The sequence below is a fragment of the Pleurodeles waltl genome, chromosome 8 (genome assembly GCF_031143425.1).
Source record: "Pleurodeles waltl isolate 20211129_DDA chromosome 8, aPleWal1.hap1.20221129, whole genome shotgun sequence".
NCBI lineage: Eukaryota > Metazoa > Chordata > Amphibia > Caudata > Salamandridae > Pleurodeles > Pleurodeles waltl.
The window spans coordinates 1,542,454,218-1,542,480,812 of NC_090447.1; the positions used below are offsets into that span (position 1 = coordinate 1,542,454,218).

The 26,595-nt window shown below is 49.1% G+C and overlaps 1 protein-coding gene across 1 annotated transcript in view; it reads right to left on the reverse strand.

The window, feature by feature from the left end:
• The window catches only part of WDR3 (WD repeat domain 3), a 188,218-nt gene that overhangs the window by 21,994 nt on the left and 139,629 nt on the right, over positions 1-26,595 (reverse strand). Inside the window, exons 23-24 of the mRNA XM_069203010.1 lie at positions 5,768-5,811; positions 4,031-4,159 (exon numbers count right to left, since the gene is read on the reverse strand). Of these exons, the coding sequence (XP_069059111.1) occupies positions 4,031-4,159; positions 5,768-5,811 (173 nt within the window). The remainder of the gene's footprint in view (positions 1-4,030; positions 4,160-5,767; positions 5,812-26,595) is intronic.

Sequence of the window (26,595 nt, forward strand, 5' to 3'; positions counted from 1 at the left end):
GAGTTGGTTTTGATTAACCAATCGTCTAGGTACGGGAACACGTGTATTTGCTGCCTCCTGATATGTGCAGCTACTACTGCTAGACATTTTGTAAAGACTCTTGGTGCTGTCGTTATTCCGAATGGCAACACTTTGAATTGGTAATGTATTCCTTCGAATACGAACCTTAGGTATTTCCTGTGCGAGGGATGTATCGGTATATGGAAATACGCGTCTTTTAGATCTAACGTTGTCATGTAGTCTTGCTGTTTCAGTAGTGGTATTACGTCTTGTAACGTGACCATGTGAAAGTGGTCTGATTTGATGTAGGTGTTTAGTGTTCTGAGATCCAATATTGGTCTCAGACTTTTGTCCTTTTTCGGTATTAGAAAGTACAGTGAGTAAACTCCTGTGTTCTTTTGTGTTTTTGGTACTAATTCTATTGCGTCTTTTTGCAGTAATGCTTGAACTTCTAGTCCTAGAAGGTCTATATGCTGTTTTGACATATTGTGTGTTTTCGGTGGGACGTTTGAAGGGAGTTGGAGAAATTCTATGCAATAACCATGTTGGATAATTGCTAAGACCCAAGTGTCTGTTGTTATTTCCTCCCATGATTTGTGGAACTGGCTTAGTCTCCCCCCCACTGGTGTTGTGTGAAGGGGTTGTGTGACTTGTGAGTCACTGTTCATTTTGAGGGGTTTTGGGACCCTGAAACTTTCCCCGGTTTCTTGGGAATTGGCCCCCTCTGTATTGGCCTCGAGAAAGCCTCCCCTTTGACACTGTCCCTGGTAGGCAGACGGTGTTGTTTGTGAGGTGCTGGCTTCTGTGGCTTGACCTCGAAACCCTCCTCTGAAAGTTGTTTTGCGAAATGTGCCAAATGTGCCTCTGCCCTGCGGGGAATAGAGTGCGCCCATGGCTTTGGCTGTGTCAGTGTCCTTCTTCAATTTTTCAATTGCAGTGTCCACTTCTGGGCCAAACAATTGCTGTTCATTGAACGGCATATTGAGCACTGCCTGTTGTATCTCAGGTTTGAAGCCAGATGTGCGCAGCCATGCGTGCCTCCTTATTGTCACAGCAGTATTTATTGTTCTTGCAGCTGTATCTGCTGCATCCATAGAAGAACGTATTTGGTTGTTGGAGATATTTTGCCCCTCTTCAACCACTTGTTTCGCTCGTTTCTGGAATTCTTTGGGGAGGTGCTCGATGAGATGTTGCATCTCGTCCCAATGGGCCCTGTCGTATCGCGCTAGGAGCGCTTGCGAGTTGGCGATGCGCCACTGATTTGCAGCTTGTGCCGCAACCCTTTTCCCAGCTGCATCAAACTTGCGGCTCTCCTTGTCCGGAGGTGGTGCGTCGCCTGATGTCTGCGAATTGGCTCTTTTATGAGCTGCTCCTACGACTACTGAATCTGGTGTCAGTTGTGATGTAATAAAAGCAGGGTCTGTGGGCGGTGCATTGTATTTTTTCTCCACCCTTGGAGTGATTGCTCTGCTTTTAACAGGCTCCTTGAAAATCTGTTTAGCGTGCCTTAGCATTCCCGGGAGCATGGGAAGGCTTTGATAATGGCTATGGGTGGAGGACAGGGTGTTAAAGAGGAAGTCATCCTCAATAGGCTCCGAATGTAGAGATACATTATGAAATTCGGCTGCCCTAGCTACCACCTGTGCATATGCTGTACTGTCCTCAGGTGGTGAGGGTTTAGTTGGGTACGACTCTGGGCTATTGTCCGATACTGGAGCATCATAGAGGTCCCATGCTGCCTGATCATCCTGGCTCATGGTGGTATGAGCTGGTGATGGTGGTGGAGTCTGTGCCGGTGATACATGAGTTGACTGGGGTGGAGAGGGTGGTGGAGTTGCCCTCTTTACCACCTTTGCTTGTGGTGGCTTGTCTTGTTGCTGGAAGTCAAGCTTTCTTTTCCTTCTGATTGGGGGAAAGAGTGCTGATTTTCCCTGTACCCCTTTGGATAAAGATCCGCTTTTGCGTGTGATCTACCTCTGTAGTTTGTAATTCCTCCTCAAATCTGTGTCTTTTTAGTTGGGAGGAAAGTGATTGTTCCTCTGAGTAGGAACTGGTTTTTGGTTTGGTTGCCGGGTGTTTTGGCACCGAAACCGTGTCTTTAGTTGTTTTCGGCTCCGACAAGATCTCTCTCTTTTTCGGTGTCTTGGCCTCTCGGTGCTGACCATCTTCGGTGCCGCTATCTCTGTGCCGAGCAGCTTCGGTGCCGCTGTCTCTGTGTCGAGTAGCTTCGGTGCCGCTATCTCGGTGTCGAGCCTTTTCTGCACCACTCTCTCGGTCCCGAGAGTGTTGCGCGCCTGTGTCTCGACCTGAGTCGGACGACTTCGGCACCAGCTCGCCCTTTTTCGGTGCCGATGGATGGTCACCTACTTTATGGGTTATGCCATGGCCTGTTGGCAGTGGCGTCCCCTGGGCTTTGTCTGTTTTCTCGTGTGATCTTTCTTTCAACGTCTTACTCACGGTTGGTTGCTCGTCGACGTCGAATTCTTCGGAGTCCGAATCGCGGATGGAGAAAGTTTCTTCTTCTTCCTCCTCCTCGAACCCTCGTTGTCCTGTCGGCATGGAAGCCATCTGCAACCTCCTGGCTCTTCGGTCCCTGAGCGTTTTTCTCAACCGAAACGCGCGACAGGCCTCACACGACTCTTCCTTGTGCTCGGGGGACAGGCACAAGTTACAGACCAAATGTTGGTCTGTATAAGGATATTTACTGTGGCATTTAGGACAGAATCGGAACGGGGTCCGTTCCATCAGTCTCGATGTTGCACGCGGTCGGGCCGACCAGGCCCCGACGGGGGATCGAAAATACCCCGAAGGGTTACCAGAGCTCTTTAAGGCTCGGTGTCGATTTGCCCTAACTATCCCGATACCGAACGAAACAATACCGACGAATTTTCCGTTGATTCTGACTAACTTTCCGACCCGAAACACGGAGCGAAAAGGAACACGTCCGAACCCGATGGCGGAAAAAAAACAATCTAAGATGGAGTCGACGCCCATGCGCAATGGAACCGAAGTGGGAGGAGTCCCTCGGTGTCGTGACTCGAAAAGACTTCTTCGAAGAAAAACAACTTGTAACACTCCGACCCAACACCAGACGGCGGACTATGCACAGCATGTGTATCTGCAGCAACACATGCCACCGAACTATATTTTCTGACATTCTAAAGTGCATTATGAACAGAACGTCATAATGTCTGCAAGATGTTACGGGCATGAAGACACAAACATTTCTGATCAGGTACTGGCAATGATTTCCTCCTCCCATGAGCAGCTAATAGGTGATGAGTAACAATATCCACGCTCTGAGCGCAGTTCGCCTCCTGGTCAGAGGAAGCCTTGAATCGCCCACTGCACAGGGCGACGGCATATCCAGGATGACAACCTACGTAGGGGACACGTGACAGCTGTAACCTGCCCATAACCTTAGCATTCCACTTAATAAACTGGGGATAGTAGATAGACACAGGGCTCTGGAACTTCGGCTTAACTATTAGAACAAGTACTACATTACACACTCAGCCCCACAGAGGGTCGACTTCTTCATTTCCCATGCACTAGATTTATAATCACCCAGAGTGAGAGCCATACCATTGCCAGACTGAGAGCACTTTATCCTCTGTGATCCTAACTGAGCCTTCCAATGAACTCTTCCTGAACCTCACCCTGTTCGGAGGCATGATAACACTTCAAACCTTTCAGATTGGGCCAACAAGGTGCCCGCTTATGAGGCAACCCTAGATCAAGGCACGTTGACATCACTTTATGCGTCATGCCAACAGCTCTAAGAGACGTGCCAACTGCTTATTATTTATGGATGGAGCTAATACCTTACGTTTGTGAGGGGAAGCCAACCCACCCCATTAGCACTCGCACCAACACCGTATCATTGTAGGTGGCGTGCTTACACCTTGTTCTACTAGAGAGCATGCCAACACCGTAATCTTATGGGATGGGACAACAGCGCACCCTATTACAAGAGATGCAAAGCCTTCCCACTCTTGCGAGTCGCACCACCACGCCAACGTCGACTCACCGGAGCACGAAGAAGAGGCAGCGGCAGACTCGCTCCAGCTCCAGCCCCAGCTGGATGTACTCATCGAAGAGCGTCAGCAGGTCCGGGACATACGAGAACGGCAGCACCAGCAGCGACTCCTCCAGCTCGCTGAAAGCACAGAGGGGGTCATGCAGAATCAGTCTACGGTAGCCCACTTGCCAGAAACGACCAAAGTGTTAAATCTGATGAGATTCACAAATGTTGAATATCACAAAACGAAAGACCTACGTTCATGGAAGAAAACCCCACAGGCTGTGAGGAGTCAGGAAGGAAGTGGCCACAGACAAACCACTCAGCATCACAGGAAGGGTAAGGACCGTCAATGAGGGACGTCAAAGCAACACGTTTGTGAATTTCATTGAAAACAAAGCAAGCGTAGGCCTCATTTACTGGCATTCTGCCACAATGGCTGGTCTCTCTAAATGGGATACAGAGCGCAGAAACCACTACAGAAACCACATGAGAGCAATGTGCACTGCTCCAGTGGATGTAATGTACAAAATGATTACACAACCTTCAACCTTAACAAGAATACAGGGGGATTTGCACCAACTATTCCTCCGGTACCAATGCCTGGCCATTCAGGGACATCCAGAGACCGGTGATTAGCAGTCCTTCTCCTAAAGAGGCAGCAGAACTCTCTACATTTACGCTTTCACTTACTAAAGGAGTAGAAATGGTGTCCAAAGGTGCTAGGTTCCCCGTAAATACTGTATTATTGTACAGCAAGCCTTGCTTCCTCTGCGCCTACTTTTACGTGAGTGCATGGAGCAGCCCTCTGTCTCTCTCCCCCCCCTCCACCCACCCCCCCCACCACAGGTCTTGTATTCCCAGTTAGAGAGCTGAAGGGTTTCTTCACTTCTCACACTGTACCCGCCGGGAGCTGCACACCTAAACCAAGGAGCACAGTCCCCCCCGTACTAAACCTCTGACACATCTAACATACGGCTGGTCTTGTCTAACCTCTACCCTCCTACATTAGACCTCTTCCCACCCGGCTCTCCGATGAGGAGCCTGATCTCACTCGCCATTCATGGCTCACTACCCTCCACTCAGACACACTCCTTCCCTCCTCCTGTCCTCTGAACACCCCACTCTCCCCTAAGTCAAAGGAATGTCCCCTGACCTTCCTCATCCCACCCAACACTTCAGCTACTGGATCAGAAGCCCCTGCCTGAGAGTTCCTCCTAGTGATGGGATGCCAGCTAGGTCTGCAACAAACACTCACTCCCCGGCCTCACTACACTCATCACCTGCGATGCCTGTGTGATCAGAGGAACGTCCTCCTCATGAGGGCCCCTACTGCGGCCTGCTGGCCAACTCAAGGTGCCCTGTGTTCAATGACCACAGAGCCACAACCATCCTCTCTGCATCTACAGACCAGACCGCGCATCTGTTGTACCCTCAGCGCCTTAAAAAGCACAAGTGTGCCCTTTAACTCTCGACCAAAACAGGGTCTTAAAAGGTTATTTAAGATGGACATCAGGCTGGAGTCTTTTCCAGGACGGTGATCTAGTGCCCAAGTGACAAACCGTGCGCCCCTTGACCATATCCTACTGGGAGTGGATCACAGTTTGTAACTTCCCAAAGGAAAAGTATGTTCCAATCATGTATGTTCTGCTTTGAATTCACAGAGACAGAGGTTGGTACATCTCAGACAAACAGCTAGAAGGGACAGTACGTGGTGGACATGTCCCGAGCGTCCTCTCCACTTACCTGGACTTCACTTTCTTAAAAACCTCCAGGACGTAGGCCGATGGCTGCAAAGAAAGGAGAGAGCAGGGTTTGAGAAGGATAACATACACTCCCCGCAGAGCCAGCAGTGTCCTGGGACATCAGGGCAGTTTAGTGATATTTACTTGTAGCCTGTGTGCGATAATGCATCGATGATGCGCACAAAACTCAAATAACGGTGGCGTACAAAAAGGACTGTGTAAAAGGACTCAAAAGGATTCTAGCAGGATTTTTCTTTCTTTTAATAGAACACAGTGACTGCGTGCAAAGGTGCACCTCTTAGCTGGCACTTACTTTTATTAATTAGAACTTGTAATTTGTTTAGAAATAATGAATTGAAAAGCATATTACATGACAAAGGACGCTGATATGCACAGATCTTATATAATGTGGTGCCCCAGAATGGACAAACTAATTCCCACAAGTGAAAACAGACAAAATCTCAGTCTGAGGCGTCGCTTGGCTGAGCAGAGGTTTCATATCTGTGGCAACTCATATACCAGATGTCTGGTGAGTACCACAAATTAATGTAAGAAAGAAAATGTGAAATTAAAAGAGAAAACCCATGGGCGAGGGAGAAATCTCGACATAAATTTCTATATTTCATGGCAGAAGGATACAGAGATGAAGAGGGCTGCTACACGCCGATGCACGGGAGGAATACAAGTATCTAGAGTTTCATCCTACACGAAAGGTGGTGGGACACAGTGACAGGGACAAGGAGCCTTTCTAGAGCACAGACTAGCCCTCAAGGTGGGTCAGCTGCCTGCAGGAATGGGTCCAGTTTGTCCCAGGGGCCTTGGAGAAGTCTGGCAGCTCCGGGGTTATCCGCGCTCCTCGTGGAACAAAGAGTCTCGCCATGTACAGTAGTTGAGAAACTGGCAACCCCCAGTCTCAACCGCAGATCAAGCAGAAGAGGCTGTCGGTGCACGAAGGAGGGTAAGGCGTCCGGCAGAAACGCCAGAGCAGTGGCAGTAAAGTGAATGGTTTGCTGGAGACAGAACCCTGCTTGAGACTGTGTAGTTCATCCCAATGGAGCGGAGAATAAAAAGAGTATGGGTTAACTCATTTACCTCCCTCCAGGCAATACCAGCACTGGCTGGCACGTGGCATGAACTAGAACCCATGTTCCAAATCAACACGAACAGCTGCAGCCTGCTGGCAGATCATGCCTCGATTCAAAGTTTCAGCTGCATCAAGGGACTGCCACAGCCTAATCTCTATTGTACGAAAGCCACACAGTCCCGCACACTGAACCCACGATCCGGCAGGACCTGGAATAAAGACATCCTTCACTGACAGGTTCAGGACGGAAAATCTCCTGACTGTGATATCAGCTTTACAACCAGAGGCTATATTAACAAGCACTGGCAAAGCCAGCAGCTCTTGCTACGTGAGATTTATTGGCTTTGCTAAGGTTTTTACCCATGTTGCAAATGGCTGAAAATAATGTACAAAAAAAAAGCTGTATGAAACAGCCAGCATTGTCTGCGTTATACCACTTTTTAGCAACTTAGGACCATACAAAAACTGTAAAAATGTGTCATATAAATGTGCTGAATTTAACAAATTGTAAGGAGGCAGAAAAGTCCAATAGGTTACAGCTTTGATTACAGTGATGCTTTAGGCTATGTCTCACTTTGGGTGCAATGGTTACAGAAGAATCAAAAAAGCACCCCAAATGCTTCTTCAATAGTCAAATATAGCAATAATCGGTGTTCAGTGGGTTTCCTAGACCTTTTGGCCCCCGTACCACTGCACCTGCTGCACAAGGTAACATGAGGAAATCCTCTATATCCAGTAATGTATGTGTTCTGAAAAAGGCACAGTTGCAGATGAATACACATTTATTTTGTAGGTAAACAAAACAAAAACTTTCAGAAAAAGTGCCTTTAAAAACTTATCCAACTCTCCAAACGAGTTGCCACCGATGTCATAAATAAAGGCTATGCTTCGCACATCAAAGTGAAAACCGAGCAGAGTTAAACTGTGATACAGTGTGACTGGGTCCATCCTGTGAAAAGATCTTATCCTGTGCTCGACAGTGAATGGGCCTTACACAGTGCAAAATGCTAAAGTTCACAGTATATAAGGCCGACGCTGAGACTTAATGAAAATGTCACTTACCCAGTGTACATCTGTTCGTGGCATCAGTCGCAGTAGATTCGCATGTTATGCAATAGCTCGCCATCTGGTGTTGGGCCGGAGTGTTACAAGTTGTTTTTCTTCGAAGAAGTCTTTCGAGTCACGGGACCGAGTGACTCCTCCTTCTGTCTCCATTGCGCATGGGCGTTGTAAGGAAATGCCTCCTTGGCATGGTTGCCCCCTGACTTTTTGCCTTTGCTGATGCTATGTTTACAATTGAAAGTGTGCTGAGGCCTGCTAACCAGGCCCCAGCACCAGTGTTCTTTCCCTAACCTGTACTTTTGTATCCACAATTGGCAGACCCTGGCATCCAGATAAGTCCCTTGTAACTGGTACTTCTAGTACCAAGGGCCCTGATGCCAAGGAAGGTCTCTAAGGGCTGCAGCATGTCTTATGCCACCCTGGAGACCTCTCACTCAGCACAGACACACTGCTTGCCAGCTTGTGTGTGCTAGTGAGGACAAAACGAGTAAGTCGACATGGCACTCCCCTCAGGGTGCCATGCCAGCCTCTCACTGCCTATGCAGTATAGGTAAGCCACCCCTCTAGCAGGCCTTACAGCCCTAAGGCAGGGTGCACTATACCATAGGTGAGGGTACCAGTGCATGAGCATGGTACCCCTACAGTGTCTAAACAAAACCTTAGACATTGTAAGTGCAGGGTAGCTGTAAGGAAATGCCTCCTTGGCATGGTTGCCCCCTGACTTTTTGCCTTTGCTGATGCTATGTTTACAATTGAAAGTGTGCTGAGGTCTGCTAACCAGGCCCCAGCACCAGTGTTCTTTCCCTAACCTGTACTTTTGTATCCACAATTGGCAGACCCTGGCATCCAGATAAGTCCCTTGTAACTGGTACTTCTAGTACCAAGGGCCCTGATGCCAAGGAAGGTCTCTAAGGGCTGCAGCATGTCTTATGCCACCCTGGAGACCTCTCACTCAGCACAGACACACTGCTTACCAGCTTGTGTGTGCTAGTGAGGACAAAACGAGTAAGTCGACATGGCACTCCCCTCAGGGTGCCATGCCAGCCTCTCACTGCCTATGCAGTATAGGTAAGACACCCCTCTAGCAGGCCTTACAGCCCTAAGGCAGGGTGCACTATACCATAGGTGAGGGTACCAGTGCATGAGCATGGTACCCCTACAGTGTCTAAACAAAACCTTAGACATTGTAAGTGCAGGGTAGCCATAAGAGTATATGGTCTGGGAGTCTGTCAAACACGAACTCCACAGCACCATAATGGCTACACTGAAAACTGGGAAGTTTGGTATCAAACTTCTCAGCACAATAAATGCACACTGATGCCAGTGTACATTTTATTGTAAAATACACCCCAGAGGGCACCTTAGAGGTGCCCCCTGAAACTTAACCGACTATCTGTGTAGGCTGACTAGTTTTAGCAGCCTGCCACAAACCGAGACATGTTGCTGGCCCCATGGGGAGAGTGCCTTTGTCACTCTGAGGCCAGTAACAAAGCCTGCACTGGGTGGAGATGCTAACACCTCTCCCAGGCAGGAATTGTCACACCTGGCGGTGAGCCTCAAAGGCTCACCTCCTTTGTGCCAACCCAGCAGGACACTCCAGCTAGTGGAGTTGCCCGCCCCCTCCGGCCAGGCCCCACTTTTGGCGGCAAGGCCGGAGAAAATAATGAGAAAAACAAGGAGGAGTCACTGACCAGTCAGGACAGCCCCTAAGGTGTCCTGAGCTGAAGTGACTCTAACTTTTAGAAATCCTCCATCTTGCAGATGGAGGATTCCCCCAATAGGGTTAGGATTGTGACCCCCTCCCCTTGGGAGGAGGCACAAAGAGGGTGTACCCACCCTCAGGGCTAGTAGCCATTGGCTACTAACCCCCCAGACCTAAACACGCCCTTAAATTTAGTATTTAAGGGCTACCCTGAACCCTAGAAAATTAGATTCCTGCAACAAGAAGAAGGACTGCCCAGCTGAAAACCCCTGCAGCGGAAGACCAGAAGACGACAACTGCCTTGGCTCCAGAAACTCACCGGCCTGTCTCCTGCCTTCCAAAGATCCTGCTCCAGCGACGCCTTCCAAAGGGACCAGCGACCTCGACATCCTCTGAGGACTGCCCCTGCTTCGAAAAGACAAGAAACTCCCGAGGACAGCGGACCTGCTCCAAGAAAAGCTGCAACTTTGTTTCCAGCAGCTTTAAAGAACCCTGCAAGCTCCCCGCAAGAAGCGTGAGACTTGCAACACTGCACCCGGCGACCCCGACTCGGCTGGTGGCGATCCAACACCTCAGGAGGGACCCCAGGACTACTCTGATACTGTGAGTACCAAAACCTGTCCCCCCTGAGCCCCCACAGCGCCGCCTGCAGAGGGAATCCCGAGGCTTCCCCTGACCGCGACTCTTTGAACCTAAAGTCCCGACGCCTGGGAGAGACCCTGCACCCGCAGCCCCCAGGACCTGAAGGACCGGACTTTCACTGGAGAAGTGACCCCCAGGAGTCCCTCTCCCTTGCCCAAGTGGAGGTTTCCCCGAGGAATCCCCCCCTTGCCTGCCTGCAGCGCTGAAGAGATCCCGAGATCTCTCATAGACTAACATTGCGAACCCGACGCTTGTTTCTACACTGCACCCGGCCGCCCCCGCGCCGCTGAGGGTGAAATTTCTGTGTGGACCTGTGTCCCCCCCGGTGCCCTACAAAACCCCCCTGGTCTGCCCTCCGAAGACGCGGGTACTTACCTGCAAGCAGACCGGAACCGGGGCACCCCCTTCTCTCCATTCTAGCCTATGTGTTTTGGGCACCACTTGGAACTCTGCACCTGACCGGCCCTGAGCTGCTGGTGTGGTGACTTTGGGGTTGCTCTGAACCCCCAACGGTGGGCTACCTTGGACCAAGAACTGAACCCTGTAAGTGTCCTACTTACCTGGTAAAACTAACAAATACTTACCTCCCCTAAGAACTGTGAAAATTGCACTAAGTGTCCACTTTTAAAACAGCTATTTGTGAATAACTTGAAAAGTATACATGCAATTTTGATGATTTGAAGTTCCTAAAGTACTTACCTGCAATACCTTTCGAATGAGCTATTACATGTAGAATTTGAACCTGTGGTTCTTAAAATAAACTAAGAAAAGATATTTTTCTATATAAAAACCTATTGGCTGGATTTGTCTCTGAGTGTGTGTACCTCATTTATTGTCTATGTGTATGTACAACAAATGCTTAACACTACTCCTTGGATAAGCCTACTGCTCGACCACACTACCACAAAATAGAGCATTAGTATTATCTCTTTTTACCACTATTTTACCTCTAAGGGGAACCCTTGGACTCTGTGCATGCTATTCCTTACTTTGAAATAGCACATACAGAGCCAACTTCCTACATTGGTGGATCAGCGGTGGGGTACAAGACTTTGCATTTGCTGGACTACTCAGCCAATACCTGATCACACGACAAATTCCAAAATTGTCATTAGAAATTGATTTTTGCAATTTGAAAAGTTTTCTAAATTCTTAAAAGACCTGCTAGGGCCTTGTGTTAGATCCTGTTTAGCATTTCTTTTAGAGTTTAAAAGTTTGTAAAAGTTTGAATTAGATTCTAGAACCAGTTTTAGTTTCTTAAAAAGTATTCCAACTTTTAGAAGCATAATGTCTAGCACAGATGTGAATGTGGTGGAACTCGACACCACACCTTACCTCCATCTACAGATGAGAGAGCTAAGGTCACTCTGTAAACTAAAGAAAATAGCAATGGGCCCCAAACCTACCAAAGTACAGCTCCAGGAGCTTTTGGCAGAGTTTGAAAAGGCCAACCCCTCTGAGGATGGCAACTCAGAGGATGAAGATAGTGACTTGGAGGGAAATTCCCCCCCTCCAGTCCTACTTAGGGAGAGCAGGGCTTCTCAAGCCCTGACTCCACAAATAATAGTCAGAGATGCTGGTTCCCTCACAGGAGGGACCAACAACTCTGAAATCACTGAGGATAACTCCAGTGAAGAGGACATCCAGTTAGCCAGGATGGCCAAAAGGTTGGCTTTGGAAAGACAGATCCTAGCCATAGAGAGGGAAAGACAAGAGATGGGCCTAGGACCCATCAATGGTGGCAGCAACATAAATAGGGTCAGAGATTCTCCTGACATGTTGAAAATCCCCAAAGGGATTGTAACTAAATATGAAGATGGTGATGACATCACCAAATGGTTCACAGCTTTTGAGAGGGCTTGTGTAACCAGAAAAGTGAACAGATCTCACTGGGGTGCTCTCCTTTGGGAAATGTTCACAGGAAAGTGTAGGGATAGACTCCTCACACTCTCTGGACAAGATGCAGAATCTTATGACCTCATGAAGGGTACCCTGATTGAGGGCTTTGGATTCTCCACTGAGGAGTACAGGATTAGGTTCAGGGGGGCTCAAAAATCCTCGAGCCAGACCTGGGTTGACTTTGTTGACTACTCAGTGAAAACACTAGATGGTTGGATTCAAGGCAGTGGTGTAAGTAATTATGATGGGCTGTACAATTTATTTGTGAAAGAACACCTGTTAAGTAATTGTTTCAATGATAAACTGCATCAGCATCTGGTAGACCTAGGACCAATTTCTCCCCAAGAATTGGGAAAGAAGGCGGACCATTGGGTCAAGACAAGGGTGTCCAAGACTTCAACAGGGGGTGACCAAAAGAAAGGGGTCACAAAGACTCCCCAGCAGAAGGGTGATGAGACAACCAAAACTAAAAATAGTAAAGAGTCTTCTACAGGCCCCCAAAAACCTGCACAGGAGGGTGGGCCCAGAGCCTCTTCACAAAACAATGGGTACAAGGGTAAAAACTTTGATCCCAAAAAGGCCTGGTGTCATAGCTGTAAACAGCATGGACACCAAACTGGAGACAAGGCCTGTCCCAAGAAAGGTTCCACTCCAAACTCCCATCCAGGTAACACTGGTATGGCTAGTCTCCAAGTGGGATCAACAGTGTGCCCAGAGCAAATCAGGGTCCACACTGAAGCTACTCTAGTTTCTGAGGGTGGGGTGGATTTAGCCACACTAGCTGTCTGGCCGCCTAACATGCAAAAATACAGACAGCAACTCTTAATTAATGGGACTAGAATAGAGGGCCTGAGGGATACAGGTGCCAGTGTCACCATGGTGACAGAGAAACTGGTTTCCCCTGGCCAATACCTGACTGGAAAAACTTACACAGTCACCAACGCTGACAATCAGAGAAAAGTACATCCCATGGCAATGGTTACTTTAGAATGGGGAGGGGTCAATGGCCTGAAACAGGTGGTGGTCTCCTCAAATATCCCAGTGGACTGTCTGCTTGGAAATGACCTGGAGTCCTCAGCATGGGCTGAGGTAGAGCTAAAAACCCATGCAGCAATGCTGGGTATCCCTGAACTGGTGTGTGTGAAAACAAGAGCACAGTGCAAGGCACAGGGTGAAAAAGTGGAGCTGGAGTCTGGAAAAATGGCCCAGCCTACCAAGAGAACAGGAAAGTCAGTTGGGAAACCAACTGCAACACAGCAAAAGAAAGGGAACCTCTCTTCTCAGGAAGAAGTTCTGCCCTCTGAGGGAACTGAGCCTTTGGAGCTTGAACCTTATCAGGTTGAGCTCTTAGGCCCAGGGGGACCCTCCAGGGAAGAGCTGTGTAAGGGACAAGAAACCTGTCCCTCTCTTGAAGGCCTTAGGCAGCAAGCTGCTGAAGAGTCCAAAGGCAAGAAAAATGGAACACATAGGGTCTATTGGGAAGATGGGCTCCTGTACACTGAGGCCAGAGACCCCAAACCTGGTGCCACTAGGAGAGTGGTAGTGCCTCAGCTGTTCAGAGAGTTCATCCTAACATTGGCCCATGACATTCCCCTTGCTGGACATTTGGGACAAACCAAGACGTGGGAGAGGTTAGTCAACCACTTCTACTGGCCCAATATGTCCAACATGGTTAAGGAGTTTTGCCTCTCCTGCCCCACCTGTCAAGCCAGTGGTAAGACAGGTGGGCATCCAAAGGCCCCCCTCATTCCACTTCCAGTGGTGGGGGTGCCCTTTGAAAGAGTGGGTGTGGACATAGTTGGTCCACTGGAACCTCCCACAGCCTCAGGAAATAATTATATCCTGGTAGTAGTGGATCATGCTACCAGGTATCCTGAAGCTATTCCCCTTAGGTCGACTACTGCCCCTGCAGTAGCCAAGGCCCTCATTGGTATCTTTACCAGAGTGGGTTTCCCTAAGGAGGTGGTGTCTGACAGAGGTACCAACTTCATGTCAGCATACCTAAAGCACATGTGGAATGAGTGTGGAGTGACTTATAAATTCACTACACCATACCATCCACAAACTAATGGCTTGGTTGAGAGATTCAACAAGACATTAAAGGGCATGATCATGGGGCTCCCAGAAAAACTCAAAAGGAGATGGGATGTCCTCCTGCCATGTCTGCTTTTCGCTTACAGGGAGGTACCACAGAAGGGAGTAGGGTTCTCACCCTTTGAACTTCTGTTTGGTCATCCTGTAAGGGGACCACTTGCCCTTGTTAAAGAAGGCTGGGAGAGACCTCTCCATGAGCCTAAACAGGACATAGTGGACTATGTACTTGGCCTTCGCTCTAGAATGGCAGAGTACATGGAAAAGGCAACCAAAAACCTTGAGGCCAGCCAACAGCTCCAGAAGTTTTGGTATGACCAAAAGGCTGCACTGGTTGAGTTCCAACCAGGGCAGAAAGTCTGGGTTCTGGAGCCTGTGGCTCCCAGGGCACTCCAGGACAAATGGAGTGGCCCTTACCCAGTACTAGAGAGGAAGAGTCAGGTCACCTACTTGGTGGACCTGGGCACAAGCAGGAGCCCCAAAAGGGTGATCCATGTAAACCGCCTTAAGCTCTTCCACGACAGGGCTGATGTCAATCTGTTGATGGTAACAGATGAGGATCAGGAGGCAGAGAGTGAACCTCTCCCTGATCTTCTGTCATCAGACCCAAAAGATGGTACAGTAGATGGAGTGATCTACTCAGACACCCTCTCTGGCCAACAGCAAGCTGATTGTAGGAGAGTCCTACAACAGTTTCCTGAACTCTTCTCCTTAACCCCTGGTCAGACACACCTGTGTACCCATGATGTGGACACAGGAGACAGCATGCCTGTCAAGAACAAAATCTTTAGACAATCTGACCATGTTAAAGAAAGCATCAAGGTGGAAGTCCACAAGATGCTGGAATTGGGAGTCATTGAGCGCTCTGACAGCCCCTGGGCTAGCCCAGTGGTCTTAGTCCCCAAACCTCACACCAAAGATGGAAAGAAAGAGATGAGGTTTTGTGTGGACTACAGAGGGCTCAATTCTGTCACCAAGACAGATGCTCATCCAATTCCAAGAGCTGATGAGCTCATTGATAAATTAGGTGCTGCCAAATTTCTAAGTACCTTTGACTTGACAGCAGGGTACTGGCAAATAAAAATGGCACCTGGAGCAAAAGAAAAGACAGCATTCTCCACACCTGATGGGCATTATCAGTTTACTGTTATGCCCTTTGGTTTAAAGAATGCCCCTGCCACCTTCCAAAGGTTGGTGAATCAAGTCCTTGCTGGCTTGGAGTCCTTTAGCACAGCTTATCTTGATGATATTGCTGTCTTTAGCTCCACCTGGCAGGATCACCTGGTCCACCTGAGGAAGGTTTTGAAGGCTCTGCAATCTGCAGGCCTCTCTATCAAGGCATCCAAATGCCAGATAGGGCAGGGAACTGTGGTTTACTTGGGACACCTTGTAGGTGGAGGCCAAGTTCAGCCACTCCAACCCAAGATCCAGACTATTCTGGACTGGGTAGCTCCAAAAACCCAGACTCAAGTCAGGGCATTCCTTGGCTTGACTGGGTACTACAGGAGGTTTGTGAAGGGATATGGATCCATTGTGACAGCCCTCACTGAGCTCACCTCCAAGAAAATGCCCAAGAAAGTGAACTGGACTGTGGACTGCCAACAGGCCTTTGACACCCTGAAACAGGCAATGTGCTCAGCACCAGTTCTCAAAGCTCCAGATTATTCTAAGCAGTTCATTGTGCAGACTGATGCCTCTGAACATGGGATAGGGGCAGTTTTGTCCCAAACAAATGATGATGGCCTTGACCAGCCTGTTGCTTTCATTAGCAGGAGGTTACTCCCCAGGGAGCAGCGTTGGAGTGCCATTGAGAGGGAGGCCTTTGCTGTGGTTTGGTCCCTGAAGAAGCTGAGACCATACCTCTTTGGGACTCACTTCCTAGTTCAAACCGACCACAGACCTCTCAAATGGCTGATGCAAATGAAAGGTGAAAATCCTAAACTGTTGAGGTGGTCCATCTCCCTACAGGGAATGGACTTTATAGTGGAACACCGACCTGGGACTGCCCATGCCAATGCAGATGGCCTTTCCAGGTTCTTCCACTTAGAAAATGAAGACTCTCTTGGGAAAGGTTAGTCTCATCCTCTTTCGTTTGGGGGGGGGGTTGTGTAAGGAAATGCCTCCTTGGCATGGTTGCCCCCTGACTTTTTGCCTTTGCTGATGCTATGTTTACAATTGAAAGTGTGCTGAGGCCTGCTAACCAGGCCCCAGCACCAGTGTTCTTTCCCTAACCTGTACTTTTGTATCCACAATTGGCAGACCCTGGCATCCAGATAAGTCCCTTGTAACTGGTACTTCTAGTAGCAAGGGCCCTGATGCCAAGGAAGGTCTCTAAGGGCTGCAGCATGTCTTATGCCACCCTGGAGACCTCTCACTCAGCACAGACACACTGCTTACCAGCTTGTGTGTGCTAGTGAGGACAAAACGAGTAAGTCGACATGGCACTCCCCTCAGGGTGCCATGCCAGCCTCTCACTGCCTATGCAGTATAGGTAAGACACCCCTCTAGCAGGCCTTACAGCCCTAAGGCAGGGTGCACTATACCATAGGTGAGGGTACCAGTGCATGAGCATGGTACCCCTACAGTGTCTAAACAAAACCTTAGACATTGTAAGTGCAGGGTAGCCATAAGAGTATATGGTCTGGGAGTCTGTCAAACACGAACTCCACAGCACCATAATGGCTACACTGAAAACTGGGAAGTTTGGTATCAAACTTCTCAGCACAATAAATGCACACTGATGCCAGTGTACATTTTATTGTAAAATACACCCCAGAGGGCACCTTAGAGGTGCCCCCTGAAACTTAACCGACTATCTGTGTAGGCTGACTAGTTTTAGCAGCCTGCCACAAACCGAGACATGTTGCTGGCCCCATGGGGAGAGTGCCTTTGTCACTCTGAGGCCAGTAACAAAGCCTGCACTGGGTGGAGATGCTAACACCTCTCCCAGGCAGGAATTGTCACACCTGGCGGTGAGCCTCAAAGGCTCACCTCCTTTGTGCCAACCCAGCAGGACACTCCAGCTAGTGGAGTTGCCCGCCCCCTCCGGCCAGGCCCCACTTTTGGCGGCAAGGCCGGAGAAAATAATGAGAAAAACAAGGAGGAGTCACTGACCAGTCAGGACAGCCCCTAAGGTGTCCTGAGCTGAAGTGACTCTAACTTTTAGAAATCCTCCATCTTGCAGATGGAGGATTCCCCCAATAGGGTTAGGATTGTGACCCCCTCCCCTTGGGAGGAGGCACAAAGAGGGTGTACCCACCCTCAGGGCTAGTAGCCATTGGCTACTAACCCCCCAGACCTAAACACGCCCTTAAATTTAGTATTTAAGGGCTACCCTGAACCCTAGAAAATTAGATTCCTGCAACAAGAAGAAGGACTGCCCAGCTGAAAACCCCTGCAGCGGAAGACCAGAAGACGACAACTGCCTTGGCTCCAGAAACTCACCGGCCTGTCTCCTGCCTTCCAAAGATCCTGCTCCAGCGACGCCTTCCAAAGGGACCAGCGACCTCGACATCCTCTGAGGACTGCCCCTGCTTCGAAAAGACAAGAAACTCCCGAGGACAGCGGACCTGCTCCAAGAAAAGCTGCAACTTTGTTTCCAGCAGCTTTAAAGAACCCTGCAAGCTCCCCGCAAGAAGCGTGAGACTTGCAACACTGCACCCGGCGACCCCGACTCGGCTGGTGGCGATCCAACACCTCAGGAGGGACCCCAGGACTACTCTGATACTGTGAGTACCAAAACCTGTCCCCCCTGAGCCCCCACAGCGCCGCCTGCAGAGGGAATCCCGAGGCTTCCCCTGACCGCGACTCTTTGAACCTAAAGTCCCGACGCCTGGGAGAGACCCTGCACCCGCAGCCCCCAGGACCTGAAGGACCGGACTTTCACTGGAGAAGTGACCCCCAGGAGTCCCTCTCCCTTGCCCAAGTGGAGGTTTCCCCGAGGAATCCCCCCCTTGCCTGCCTGCAGCGCTGAAGAGATCCCGAGATCTCTCATAGACTAACATTGCGAACCCGACGCTTGTTTCTACACTGCACCCGGCCGCCCCCGCGCCGCTGAGGGTGAAATTTCTGTGTGGACCTGTGTCCCCCCCGGTGCCCTACAAAACCCCCCTGGTCTGCCCTCCGAAGACGCGGGTACTTACCTGCAAGCAGACCGGAACCGGGGCACCCCCTTCTCTCCATTCTAGCCTATGTGTTTTGGGCACCACTTGGAACTCTGCACCTGACCGGCCCTGAGCTGCTGGTGTGGTGACTTTGGGGTTGCTCTGAACCCCCAACGGTGGGCTACCTTGGACCAAGAACTGAACCCTGTAAGTGTCCTACTTACCTGGTAAAACTAACAAATACTTACCTCCCCTAAGAACTGTGAAAATTGCACTAAGTGTCCACTTTTAAAACAGCTATTTGTGAATAACTTGAAAAGTATACATGCAATTTTGATGATTTGAAGTTCCTAAAGTACTTACCTGCAATACCTTTCGAATGAGCTATTACATGTAGAATTTGAACCTGTGGTTCTTAAAATAAACTAAGAAAAGATATTTTTCTATATAAAAACCTATTGGCTGGATTTGTCTCTGAGTGTGTGTACCTCATTTATTGTCTATGTGTATGTACAACAAATGCTTAACACTACTCCTTGGATAAGCCTACTGCTCGACCACACTACCACAAAATAGAGCATTAGTATTATCTCTTTTTACCACTATTTTACCTCTAAGGGGAACCCTTGGACTCTGTGCATGCTATTCCTTACTTTGAAATAGCACATACAGAGCCAACTTCCTACAGTAGCCATAAGAGTATATGGTCTGGGAGTCTGTCAAACACGAACTCCCCAGCACCATAATGGCTACACTGAAAACTGGGAAGTTTGGTATCAAACTTCTCAGCACAATAAATGCACACTGATGCCAGTGTACATTTTATTGTAAAATACACCACAGAGGGCACCTTAGAGGTGCCCCCTGAAACTTAACCGACTATCTGTGTAGGCTGACTAGTTTTAGCAGCCTGCCACAAACCGAGACATGTTGCTGGCCCCATGGGGAGAGTGCCTTTGTCACTCTGAGGCCAGTAACAAAGCCTGCACTGGGTGGAGATGCTAACACCTCTCCCAGGCAGGAATTGTCACACCTGGCGGTGAGCCTCAAAGGCTCACCTCCTTTGTGCCAACCCAGCAGGACACTCCAGCTAGTGGAGTTGCCCGCCCCCTCCGGCCAGGCCCCACTTTTGGCGGCAAGGCCGGAGAAAATAATGAGAAAAACAAGGAGGAGTCACTGGCCAGTCAGGACAGCCCCTAAGGTGTCCTGAGCTGAGGTGACTCTAACTTTTAGAAATCCTCCATCTTGCAGATGGAGGATTCCCCCAATAGGGTTAGGATTGTGACCCCCTCCCCTTGGGAGGAGGCACAAAGAGGGTGTACCCACCCTCAGGGCTAGTAGCCATTGGCTAATAACCCCCCAGACCTAAACACGCCCTTAAATTTAGTATTTAAGGGCTACCCTGAACCCTAGAAAATTAGATTCCTGCAACTACAAGAAGAAGGACTGCCTAGCTGAAAAACCCCTGCAGAGGAAGACCAGAAGACGACAACTGCCTTGGCTCCAGAAACTCACCGGCCTGTCTCCTGCCTTCCAAAGATCCTGCTCCAGCGACGCCTTCCAAAGGGACCAGCGACCTCGACATCCTCTGAGGACTGCCCCTGCTTCGAAAAGACAAGAAACTCCCGAGGACAGCGGACCTGCTCCAAGAAAAGCTGCAACTTTGTTTCCAGCAGCTTTAAAGAACCCTGCAAGCTCCCCGCAAGAAGCGTGAGACTTGCAACACTGCACCCGGCGACCCCGACTCGGCTGGTGGAGATCCAACACCTCAGGAGGGACCCCAGGACTACTCTGATACTGTGAGTACCAAAACCTGTCCCCCCTGAGCCCCCACAGCGCCGCCTGCAGAGGGAATCCCGAGGCTTCCCCTGACCGCGACTCTTTGAATCCTAAGTCCCGACACCTGGGAGAGACCCTGCACCCGCAGCCCCCAGGACCTGAAGGACCGGACTTTCACTGGAGGAGTGACCCCCAGGAGTCCCTCTCCCTTGACCAAGTGGAGGTTTCCCCGAGGAACCCCCCCCTTGCCTGCCTGCAGCGCTGAAGAGATCCCTAGATCTCCCATTGACTTCCATTACAAACCCGACGCTTGTTTCTACACTGCACCCGGCCGCCCCTGCGCTGCTGAGGGTGAAATTTCTGTGTGGACTTGTGTCCCCCCCGGTGCCCTACAAAACCCCCCTGGTCTGCCCTCCGAAGACGCGGGTACTTACCTGCAAGCAGACCGGAACCGGGGCACCCCCTTCTCTCCATTCTAGCCTATGTGTTTTGGGCACCACTTTGAACTCTGCACCTGACCGGCCCTGAGCTGCTGGTGTGGTGACTTTGGGGTTGCTCTGAACCCCCAACGGTGGGCTACCTTGGACCAAGAACTGAACCCTGTAAGTGTCTTACTTACCTGGTTAACCTAACAAAAACTTACCTCCCCTAGGAACTGTGAAAATTGCACTAAGTGTCCACTTTTAAAACAGCTATTTGTCAATAACTTGAAAAGTATACATGCAATTTTTATGATTTAAAGTTCCTAAAGTACTTACCTGCAATACCTTTCGAATGAGATATTACATGTAGAATTTGAACCTGTGGTTCTTAAAATAAACTAAGAAAATATATTTTTCTATATAAAAACCTATTGGCTGGATTTGTCTCTGAGTGTGTGTACCTCATTTATTGTCTATGTGTATGTACAACAAATGCTTAACACTACTCCTTGGATAAGCCTACTGCTCGACCACACTACCACAAAATAGAGCATTAGTATTATCTATTTTTACCACTATTTTACCTCTAAGGGGAACCCTTGGACTCTGTGCATGCTATTCCTTACTTTGAAATAGCACATACAGAGCCAACTTCCTACATTGGTGGATCAGCGGTGGGGTACAAGACTTTGCATTTGCTGGACTACTCAGCCAATACCTGATCACACGACAAATTCCAAAATTGTCATTAGAAATTGATTTTTGCAATTTGAAAAGTTTTCTAAATTCTTAAAAGACCTGCTAGGGCCTTGTGTTAGATCCTGTTTAGCATTTCTTTTAGAGTTTAAAAGTTTGTAAAAGTTTCAATTAGATTCTAGAACCAGTTGTAGATTCTTAAAAAGTATTCCAACTTTTAGAAGCAAAATGTCTAGCACAGATGGGACTGTGGTGGAACTCGACACCACACCTTACCTCCATCTTAAGATGAGGGAGCTAAGGTCTCTCTGTAATATCAAAAAAATAACCATTGGCTCCAGACCTACCAAAATTCAGCTCCAGGAGCTGTTGGCAGAGTTTGAAAAAGCCAACCCCTCTGATGATGACCTCACAGAGGAAGAAATTAGTGACTTGGAGGCCAATGTCCCTCCTCCAGTCCTAAATAGGGAGAACAGGACCCCTCAAGTCCTGTCTCCAACTGTGTTAGTCAGAAATAGTGAGTCCCTCACAGGAGGGTCCCACATTTCTGAAATCACTGAGGATGCTCTCAGTGAAGATGACCTCCTGTTAGCCAGGATGGCCAAAAGATTGGCTTTAGAGAGACAGCTCCTAGCCATAGAAAGGGAAAGACAAGAGATGGGCCTAGGACCCATCAATGGTGGCAGCAATATAAATAGGGTCAGAGATTCTCCTGACATGTTAAAAATCCCCAAAGGGATTGTGACAAAATATGAAGATGGTGATGACATCACCAAATGGTTCACAGCTTTTGAGAGGGCTTGTGTAACCAGAAAAGTGAACAGATCTCACTGGGGTGCTCTCCTTTGGGAAATGTTCACTGGAAAGTGTAGGGATAGACTCCTCACACTCTCTGGAAAAGATGCAGAATCTTATGACCTCATGAAGGGTACCCTGATTGAGGGCTTTGGATTCTCCACTGAGGAGTACAGGATTAGGTTCAGGGGGGCTCAAAAATCCTCGAGCCAGACCTGGGTTGACTTTGTTGACTACTCAGTGAAAACACTAGATGGTTGGATTCAAGGCAGTGGTGTAAGTAATTATGATGGGCTGTACAATTTATTTGTGAAAGAACACCTATTGAGTAATTGTTTCAATGATAAACTGCATCAGCATCTGGTAGACCTAGGACCAATTTCTCCCCAAGAATTGGGAAAGAAGGCGGACCATTGGGTCAAGACAAGGGTGTCCAAGACTTCAACAGGGGGTGACCAAAAGAAAGGGGTCACAAAGACTCCCCAGGGGAAGGGTGATGAGACAACCAAAACTAAAAATAGTAAAGAGTCTTCTACAGGCCCCCAAAAACCTGCACAGGAGGGTGGGCCCAGAGCCTCTTCACAAAACAATGGGTACAAGGGTAAAAACTTTGATCCCAAAAAGGCCTGGTGTCATAGCTGTAAACAGCATGGACACCAAACTGGAGACAAGGCCTGTCCCAAGAAAGGTTCCACTCCAAACTCCCATCCAGGTAACACTGGTATGGCTAGTCTCCAAGTGGGATCAACAGTGTGCCCAGAGCAAATCAGGGTCCACACTGAAGCTACTCTAGTTTCTGAGGGTGGGGTGGATGTAGCCACACTAGCTGTCTGGCCGCCTAACATGCAAAAATACAGACAGCAACTCTTAATTAATGGGACTAGAATAGAGGGCCTGAGGGATACAGGTGCCAGTGTCACCATGGTGACAGAGAAACTGGTTTCCCCTGGCCAATACCTGACTGGAAAAACTTACACAGTCACCAACGCTGACAATCAGAGAAAAGTACATCCCATGGCAATGGTTACTTTAGAATGGGGAGGGGTCAATGGCCTGAAACAGGTGGTGGTCTCCTCAAATATCCCAGTGGACTGTCTGCTTGGAAATGACCTGGAGTCCTCAGCATGGGCTGAGGTAGAACTAAAAACCCATGCAGCAATGCTGGGTATCCCTGAACTGGTGTGTGTGAAAACAAGAGCACAGTGCAAGGCACAGGGTGAACAAGTAGAGCTGGAGTCTGGAAGAATGGCCCAGCCTACCAAGAGAACAGGAAAGTCAGTTGGGAAACCAACTGCAACACAGCAAAAGAAAGGGAACCTCTCTTCTCAGGAAGAAGTTCTGCCCTCTGAGGGAACTGAGCCTTTGGAGCTTGAACCTTATCAGGTTGAGCTCTTAGGCCCAGGGGGACCCTCAAGGGAGGAGCTGTGTAAGGGACAAGAAACCTGTCCCTCTCTTGAAGGCCTTAGGCAGCAAGCTGCTGAAGAGTCCAAAGGCAAGAAAAATGGAACGCATAGGGTCTATTGGGAAGATGGACTCCTGTACACTGAGGCCAGAGACCCCAAACCTGGTGCCACTAGGAGAGTGGTAGTGCCTCAGCTGTTCAGGAAGTTCATCCTAACATTGGCCCATGACATTCCCCTTGCTGGACATTTGGGACAAACCAAGACGTGGGAGAGGTTAGTCAACCACTTCTACTGGCCCAATATGTCCAACATGGTTAAGGAGTTTTGCCTCTCCTGCCCCACCTGTCAAGCCAGTGGTAAGACAGGTGGGCATCCAAAGGCCCCCCTCATTCCACTTCCAGTGGTGGGGGTTCCCTTTGAAAGAGTGGGTGTGGACATAGTTGGTCCACTAGAACCTCCCACAGCCTCAGGAAATATGTACATCCTGGTAGTAGTGGATCATGCTACCAGGTATCCTGAAGCTATTCCCCTTAGGTCGACTACTGCCCCTGCAGTAGCCAAGGCCCTCATTGGTATTTTTACCAGAGTGGGTTTCCCTAAGGAGGTGGTGTCTGACAGAGGTACCAACTTCATGTCAGCATACCTAAAACACATGTGGAATGAGTGTGGAGTGACTTATAAATTCACTACACCCTACCATCCCCAAACTAATGGCTTAGTTGAGAGATTCAACAAGACATTAAAAGGCATGATCATGGGGCTCCCAGAAAAACTCAAAAGGAGATGGGATGTCCTCTTACCATGTCTGCTTTTCGCTTACAGAGAGGTGCCACAGAAGGGAGTAGGATTCTCACCCTTTGAACTTCTGTTTGGTCATCCTGTAAGAGGACCACTTGCTCTTGTTAGAGAAGGCTGGGAGAGACCTCTCCATGAGCCTAAGCAAGACATAGTGGACTATGTACTTGGCCTTCGCTCTAGAATGGCAGAGTACATGGAAAAGGCAACCAAAAACCTTGAGGCCAGCCAACAGCTCCAGAAGTTTTGGTATGACCAAAAGGCTGCACTGGTTGAGTTCCAACCAGGGCAGAAAGTCTGGGTTCTGGAGCCTGTGGCTCCCAGGGCACTCCAGGACAAATGGAGTGGCCCTTACCCAGTACTAGAAAGGAAGAGTCAGGTCACCTACCTGGTGGACCTGGGCACAAGCAGGAGCCCCAAGAGGGTGATCCATGTAAACCGCCTTAAGCTCTTCCACGACAGGGCTGATGTCAATCTGTTGATGGTAACAGATGAGGATCAGGAGGCAGAGAGTGAACCTCTCCCTGATCTTCTGTCATCAGACCCAAAAGATGGCACAGTAGATGGAGTGATCTACTCAGACACCCTCTCTGGCCAACAGCAAGCTGATTGTAGGAGAGTCCTACAACAGTTTCCTGAACTCTTCTCCTTAACCCCTGGTCAGACACACCTGTGTACCCATGATGTGGACACAGGAGACAGCATGCCTGTCAAGAACAAAATCTTTAGACAATCTGACCATGTTAAAGAAAGCATCAAGGTGGAAGTCCACAAGATGCTGGAATTGGGAGTAATTGAGCGCTCTGACAGCCCCTGGGCTAGCCCAGTGGTCTTAGTCCCCAAACCTCACACCAAAGATGGAAAGAAAGAGATGAGGTTTTGTGTGGACTACAGAGGGCTCAATTCTGTCACTAAGACAGATGCTCATCCAATTCCAAGAGCTGATGAGCTCATAGACAAATTAGGTGCTGCCAAATTCTTAAGTACCTTTGACTTGACAGCAGGGTACTGGCAAATAAAAATGGCACCTGGAGCAAAAGAGAAAACAGCATTCTCCACACCTGATGGGCATTATCAGTTTACTGTTATGCCCTTTGGTTTAAAGAATGCCCCTGCCACCTTCCAAAGGTTGGTGAATCAAGTCCTTGCTGGCTTGGAGTCCTTTAGCACAGCTTATCTTGATGATATTGCTGTCTTTAGCTCCACCTGGCAGGATCACCTGGTCCACCTGAAGAAGGTTTTGAAGGCTCTGCAATCTGCAGGCCTCTCTATCAAGGCATCCAAATGCCAGATAGGGCAGGGAACTGTGGTTTACTTGGGCCACCTTGTAGGTGGAGGCCAAGTTCAGCCACTCCAACCCAAGATCCAGACTATTCTGGACTGGGTAGCTCCAAAAACCCAGACTCAAGTCAGGGCATTCCTTGGCTTGACTGGGTACTATAGGAGGTTTGTGAAGGGATATGGATCCATTGTGACAGCCCTCACTGAACTCACCTCCAAGAAAATGCCCAAGAAAGTGAACTGGACTGTGGAATGCCAACAGGCCTTTGACACCCTGAAACAAGCAATGTGCTCAGCACCAGTTCTAAAAGCTCCAGATTATTCTAAGCAGTTCATTGTGCAGACTGATGCCTCTGAACATGGGATAGGGGCAGTTTTGTCCCAAACAAATGATGATGGCCTTGACCAGCCTGTTGCTTTCATTAGCAGGAGGTTACTCCCCAGGGAGCAGCGTTGGAGTGCCATTGAGAGGGAGGCCTTTGCTGTGGTTTGGTCCCTGAAGAAGCTGAGACCATACCTCTTTGGGACTCACTTCCTAGTTCAAACTGACCACAGACCTCTCAAATGGCTGATGCAAATGAAAGGTGAAAATCCTAAACTGTTGAGGTGGTCCATCTCCCTACAGGGAATGGACTTTATAGTGGAACACAGACCTGGGACTGCCCATGCCAATGCAGATGGCCTTTCCAGGTTCTTCCACTTAGAAAATGAAGACTCTCTTGGGAAAGGTTAGTCTCATCCTCTTTCGTTTGGGGGGGGGTTGTGTAAGGAAATGCCTCCTTGGCATGGTTGCCCCCTGACTTTTTGCCTTTGCTGATGCTATGTTTACAATTGAAAGTGTGCTGAGGCCTGCTAACCAGGCCCCAGCACCAGTGTTCTTTCCCTAACCTGTACTTTTGTATCCACAATTGGCAGACCCTGGCATCCAGATAAGTCCCTTGTAACTGGTACTTCTAGTACCAAGGGCCCTGATGCCAAGGAAGGTCTCTAAGGGCTGCAGCATGTCTTATGCCACCCTGGAGACCTCTCACTCAGCACAGACACACTGCTTGCCAGCTTGTGTGTGCTAGTGAGG